The 7,268-nt window shown below is 35.5% G+C and overlaps 1 protein-coding gene across 1 annotated transcript in view; it reads right to left on the minus strand.

Moving 5' to 3' along the window:
- Positions 1-2,274: 2,274 nt before the first annotated feature.
- Positions 2,275-7,268, minus strand: part of LOC117102407 (adhesion G-protein coupled receptor G2-like) — a 20,281-nt gene continuing 15,287 nt past the window's right edge. Inside the window, exons 7-9 of the mRNA XM_033242661.1 lie at positions 3,845-4,107; positions 3,640-3,709; positions 2,275-3,168 (exon numbers count right to left, since the gene is read on the minus strand). Coding sequence (XP_033098552.1) covers positions 2,790-3,168; positions 3,640-3,709; positions 3,845-4,107 — 712 coding nt within the window. The 3' untranslated portion in view covers positions 2,275-2,789. The remainder of the gene's footprint in view (positions 3,169-3,639; positions 3,710-3,844; positions 4,108-7,268) is intronic.

Raw genomic sequence — 7,268 nt, forward strand, 5'->3', positions numbered from 1 at the left:
TAGTCCCTATCCTTAACTGACCCATTTACCTGGCGAAATATCGAATTAATGTCTGCCATTATAACCACTGGGTCCTCCTGATTACGTTGCAGTTTGGTCTTCAATCCTGCTAACCTCTTAATCACCATACACTTATTATTATGGAGTATTGGAGTGCCTTCCTTAAATGGGAGGTCGATGTTGTATTGGCCATCGATAGGTTTTATACTATCTTTCACTTTAGAGATGAACAATTTGTCCTCTTTCGACGGCTGTTTAGCATGAGAGTCCCTTTTCCGGGAAATCCAACTCAGTATTGGTTCTCACCAGCTTCTCGTTGATCTTCTTCCAGTTGTGTTATTCCAAGCATCTCGATCCTATTTACTGGAAAACACTGCTTAATCTGGCAACCGCCAGTCCGTACTAAATTCCATATTAACCATCCTAGTTTGGTTTTGGTGGCATGGGGGGGGGGTGGGGGGCAAACGTTGGTCCGGTCACTACCTGTTGAGGACAATACGCTTCAGACACTGGGTTGCCAAGCAGGATACCTAATTCTGCATCGATGCTCTAAATTACTACCAGTCACTTTACGATATTAGTATTCATTGTGTGTGATGTACCCATTGTTTCGATGGAAAATTTTGCTCCCTCCCCTTCAACTCCCAATGCATCTAGTAGCCTTGATGAAATGAATGAGATACTACTACCTGGGTCTTAAAACGCATTTGTCAACACATTTCTACTATTCTTGCACCTGACCTTGACAGGTATAATGGCTAAAGTGCATTCACCTGTAGTGTCAGGACAAGCCGAAACAAACTGCCTTTTATCAAAATTCTTGTTTGGTTCCCTGTGAAGGATTGTTGGGTGTGAACCTTTGCATGTTTTGCATGTTGACCTTCTTCTACACTCTTTACTCCTATGCCCCACTCGGAGACACCCAAAGCTCGCTTTAGCTCGCTTTAAGAACTCGATTTTCGCTTCTCTTGCTAAAATATTAAATTTAGTGCCGTTCTCCAATTCGTGTTGTTCTTTGCAATAAAGACAAGTCCTTTCACCTGTCACAGTGACATAACTTCCCTTATAAGGCCTCCAGCTTTTGTCGCTTTTTACTATCCCGTACACAGGATTATTCGCAATTCTGCTTTGCTTTTCAACGTAATCCGCTAGGTCGTCAAATGTTACCATTCGTTGCTGATCTTCTTGAATGCCATCAGTGATGGCACGCCACTTTACCCTTAATTTGTATGGCAGCTTACTAACTAGCATATGTATGGTCTTCGAGTGGTTCAGTTCTGTTCATATAGTTTAAATCACTCCAACAGGAACAGGGAAAGACAAGGCATAAGGGTCTTCTGCACGGATGTCAGGAATTTTTTTAACCTTTTGCATATATGCATCCACCATTTTTTACTTGTTTCCAAATTTACTGGCAATCGCCTTTCGTGCCTTTCTGCATCCAGATGCATACAATTTCGTAATAATCTGTTAACATCACCTACAGTAAATTGTTCTAGGTAGTACAGCCTTATCCTACCATCACTCTTCTTTCTTTCCAATTCATGTTCTAATGCCTTTATGAAGGCATCGTACTCATTTGCATCACCATTGTAGGGTGTTATTTTCCGGCGTGGCAATGTTGCCTTTAGTTGACTCGTTACAATTTCCTTAGCCATCTCGATTTGTTGTCTCACAAAAGTATTCATCATTTCATTTTGCGAAGGCGGTGACTGCTTTGGTAAAGTTGGCAGAATTCCAGCAGCCTGTGCATTCAAGCTCGAGTGCGCAGCTGATTGCGCACTTGGCAATGTTATCTTTGGAGCCTCCTCCTTTGCTCTAACAAAGCTGACCTCCTATTGTGTTTTGTGCTCGTCAGCTTCATTTTCCTGGGCATTGGTGCTGTCAACCTGAACTTCTTCATTCAGAAATCTAATCATCTTCTCCTGTTTTGACTCTACTGGCAATCTGTGAACCTCAGACTCTTCGTCACCCGACTCTAACCTCTCGACCTCCTTGTCTAGAGCCGCCGATCTTACTTGGAAAACTGCAACCTCTTCCCTTATTCCCAATAACTCCATTTCTATATTTGCATCCATCTTAGCCATTTCCGCAGCAACCTTCCTCTTTGCAAACTCCTGTCGTGCCATCGCCACCGCCAAGTCTGCCCTTGCCTGTGCAGCACTTAACTTTATTTATGAGACCGCTTATGCTCTGCTACCTTTGCTACTTCCTGACCTTAGTGACATAATGAAGAGTACTCTTGTTTATACTCTTCTGTAGTAGCTAATTTTCGTAATGATGTACTGCCCTCAAATAAAACGTGTAAACGCAAAGGTTATTCAACACTTTCTTTAATTTCTCCTTTAGTTGAATTATAACCACTTATGGTTAGACTATAACCTTATTTTTTGGTTGAACTAGATTAATGAAAGAACAATAAAGTTCTACAATATAACATAGCATGTATTGAAAATGTTCGGCCTATCATCCAACATTATGTAATAGACTCAATCAGTAATAATTAGCACAACTGCATCAGTATATTGGTTAAAACAGTAAAAATAGAAGCAAAAAAATAAAGCATTCGAAAACGTGAACAATCTAATGCATTGCCGTGTCGATGCGCCATAAGCATTTTTACGGATGGATACCGGTGCACAATACATTTTCATTATTATCTTTATATATATTTCTTAAAGCCTAATAACTTATTTTTTTCGTTGAAAATATTTCTACAATGGCTAGGAGATAAAGACAAGATTTACTTTTACTTAAGTCTAGAAAATGTTTTTTTTTCTTGTTTTTTTTTATGGTAAAATGCGCAACATTTTGCACCATTGAGTACGTACATCTTTATTTCTGACACAGTACATGATAAAAATAAGAAACCCTTGAAAAGAATTAAGAATACAAAAAAGCCACAGCATAATTACTGCAGCATCACCAATAGCGAAGAAGCCGATAATCCACGTTAAACCCAACAACAACGTAATGCTCACTCCATTTTGTAACATTTTCATCCCATTGTTTCTCTTTTTCTGATTTTTTAGTGGAGAATCATTTGTTGTTTTCCCACGTAGGCTTAAACTATGTAAAACCATAATGAATATTAAGGTGTTGAAAAGTAAGGGTAGAGCAACAGGAATTGCAACAGCGTAATACATACGCTTTAGGGTCAGGAAACAACTGCAAGAAAAAACAAAACAAGAGTAAATTGCTGAAACCGTTGTGGAAGGTTCCATAATACACAGTACAGTATTGTAAAATTTACAATAATATTCCATTGATCTATGCATGTACATATTACATCTATGAGTATATATTTCAAAACATATCACTTGATTGATATATATATATATATTCCTATACATTCATATTATATACATAGGGTTTGGTCTCGAATTAGAGGGATATCTGTGAGTCAAATGACTGAATAATTGATACTTTGAAAACGTGGTCTGTAAGTAGAGGTGTTCGTAATTTGGGGGCGGGGACAACTGTATTAATAAACAAATAATAAAAAATAACTCAAATACATATGTATGGATGCTTACTGTACTTCATTTATAGTTTTGTTTGATGCTAATCAATAGCAAGCACTTTAGCAGATATTTAATCATCTAAACTTCTCTACATTATCATTTTTGAATAACTTACTGAATTTTAGAATCGATATAGCTATCAATATCAATAAATGCAGAAACTAAGACAATCACCACTGGTAAACCTAAGTTAAAAGACAAAAATTCAACGTGAATTAATTAGTATTTCTGTTACAAAGTATATGATTTCTATACTGCAACTATAAGCCTAACCTAACTTTTTTTTCAAATTATCTTTAATATCAAAAATAAAAACTTACCCCATGCAAACAAGCAACCTTTCAGAAAAAAGTGCAGTACATAAGCATCAAAGACTTTGACTAATAAATAGTACATATTAACTGCTTGAACGCTCATCCAGAAAACTGACGATAGCAAGAAGTAATGTAAAAGAGCCCCAGAAACTATACACCCTTCTCTGCTGTCTGTTTGATCAATTCCAGCAAGGAAGACGATGTACAAACCAAGCAAAGACAGGCACAGCTGACATTGAATTTTCCTGGGTTCACTCCGCCGAAAGTTTCTATAACAGCAAAATATTATCATTATTTTTTCTTTGCTAGAGTACATTTCAGCATTTATTTTTGAAGGATTTGCGCGTTAATAGACATCTTCTTTGAATATTTATTTTATATCAAAACATCTGCTAACACTATTTTTACGTATATTTTATGGCGAGTATTAAAATTGGGTTGTGTGCACACTTTTAAACTTCTGTTTAGTTTCAAATAAATTTCCGTTTTTTTCAAAAGACAAAACATTTACCTTAACTCTTTTAGAAAACAAGTATTTTAATTGCAACCTTACATTAAAAGCATAGTAGTTTGTCAAAAGTCTATTAAAGTAAAGGTTTAGTGTAACAATTAATGATAATTGTTACTCTAAATATTTATGTCAACTCTATTATTGATATAATCATCAAAAAATATATATATATACATATATATATAACATACTGTCTCTTATACACATCTAGATGTGTATAAGAGACAGACCCCTCTCCCACCCCTTGCATACACCATGGGGATATAATGTGTATGAATTACGATTTACCATCTACAGTTCAATAGAGATCCTAATAAATTTTAATCATAATCTGCTGTGTGTACCAGGGTACACCACTTTTGTTGTTAAGACATAATAGAGGTAATTACTTCTCAACACATTCTATAAGGCCTAATGTTCTACTCCAATTTATTTATAACCACGTTGATCAATAATCTTTTTATGATCACACAATAACACATATTTGACGGTAATATGTTGTAGTTTATAGGCCTATATATACATTTTAGACCAAAAAAAAAACTCCCTCGAAAAAACTCATCCCTCGAATAAACGTCCCTCAAAACCCCTTCTCAAAAATAAACAATGAAAGAAAGGTGTACAATCATTGAAAGTTGACGGAACACAAATTTATTAAGCTATAACAAAATCAAACGGATATTTCGATAGCTCCTGCTATCTTCATCAACGTTAAAGTGAGAAAACTTGGGAGATCTTACATATACATAAAGAAAAATAAACCAATCAGAATCAATAGAAGTTATCAATACAATTAGTTGATTGGACCACAAAATATAAGTTCAGTGACAAGTTAAAGGGCGAATTAATTACAATTAAACCATGATAAGATGTCGGCAAAATGATTATGTAAGCAATAGTTTATTGGCGGTGCCATTGAACCAGCTTAATGTTAAGACTTATTTAACTACAGTAAACAATAACAGGAAATAAAACCAAAAAAGTAAGATTAATAAGGTCCTATATAATTAAAACAATTGTGGAATAGAAAATAAATAGCAGAAATATAAGGTATATGTAATAATTTAAATAATATAACGCATGATATCATGATGACAAATAAAATATAGTTTAGAAATCAATGAATATAAAAAAATGTACATAAGTAGAAATAATATATAGCATATATAGTTAGATACTGTATTCATAGAGAAATATTGCGTATGAAGGCATAATCACATGTAGTCCTTATTTAGACCCTTAATGTGAATTTTTAACCGGATTATCCATTTCATTTCTGCGTAACATTCTTCACAAGAGGTGACTATTTCGAAGCACATATTTTTTTGAAAAACAAAATTTTCGGGAGCACCTGCTCCTCACTTCAGGGTTACAATTGAAATGACTCAAAACAGCACTTAACGTGTAATTAAAACAGCATAGGCCTAGATGTATATTGCAAATTAAACTACATTATCAATATAAACTATAGAGAGATAACCGTGGTGGGAGAACAGGGGAAAGAATGAACAGTTTAGAGGTGAAAGGTGAAGTCAGCAAGAAAGTCAAGATCTTTGTTAAGGCCATAGGTGTGAGTTTTAAGTTTGATAATCCAGGAAAGCTCTGAAATGCGGCGATGATGAGTGGAGTTGGAGTTAGAGTAGATGATGGTAACACGCAGATTGTTAATAGAGTGATGCGGAAAATTAAAATGTTGGGCTACGGTTTTGTCGGGGGCGTTTTTCCTAATGCCGTGTTTGTGTTGGTTAATGCGGTGGGTTCATGGTTTGGCCAACGTAGGTGCCTTTGTTACAAATATTGCATGTTATTTAAAGTGCCTCTGCCACCTATTCTGACAATTTCTATAAACTACAGCGTGTTTATATTTATAAATATATTATAAACACAAGTGTTGGTCATAAATTACGAATAAAATTGATTTTGTACTAAAAAAAAATGAGTTTTAAGTGTCATTTTCGTAAGACCTTAGAAACAACGAGGTCACTCAATGACGTCATTGGTGACCGACAAAATTCATCCAAGCGCTAAATCAAAACAAACACCTCGACGGCCTAGCGGAGGAAGAAAAAAGCGAGCATGTTGGTATACGGAGAATATTTCAACTCATCTTCATCGTATAAAAAAACAACAGATGAGGAAGACAATGACGTTGTTGTCCATACCTATTTATATGAGTCTTGGTATGAAAAAGAAAAAAATACAGAAGATGGTAATAATATTACGAATCCGATCTTAGAGTAGGCCTAGGCTAGTGTGGGAGCGAGAGCGAGCCTCTCGTCGTATCGATAGATTGTTTACTAACTGCTTCATGGTTGTGCAATAATACTAAAAGTAGGAATGAATCACGTATATTATTATTATTAATGATTATTACTTTAAAATGGCATAGTGCCTAAGCCATAATTTTAGAGAGCTTTGATAAATATGGTGTACGTCAGAAAGAAAGCACATAGCTACCACCACATCCACGAACTTTTTCTAGGCCCCAAAATGGGCAGCGGACTGGGCTTGAATTGGTGTGCACCTGATCTATAAATGGTCGTTTCAGTCCATGCATCCTGTTTATTTAGAGATAATTACAGACGTGTTTGTTGAGAGACAAGTGCGTAAGTCAAAAGTAGTAAATAGGGCAATATATTATTACTGATGGTGATAGATGTTGTTGCACTGAATAGTATTACAATATTTTGAACCCGTCATCACCAATTGAAAAATCAATCCGTCAAAATAATCCAAGCACTGACAATGAAAAAACCAGTCATTGTAGCAAAAATGGAAAAGATCGACATGACAGGCCAATGTATCACTACTATCCACCTTGGTTTTCAAGCATTTGTTTATCATCAGTGTGTGCTCCATTTCTAATACCGATCAAGTAATATGATGCCACATTCGTTACAACAACATTCGACACAAGTT

Source organism: Anneissia japonica, unplaced genomic scaffold (genome assembly GCF_011630105.1).
Source record: "Anneissia japonica isolate Jap-2015-1 unplaced genomic scaffold, ASM1163010v1 scaffold287839_len198389_cov133, whole genome shotgun sequence".
Classification (NCBI taxonomy): domain Eukaryota; kingdom Metazoa; phylum Echinodermata; class Crinoidea; order Comatulida; family Comatulidae; genus Anneissia; species Anneissia japonica.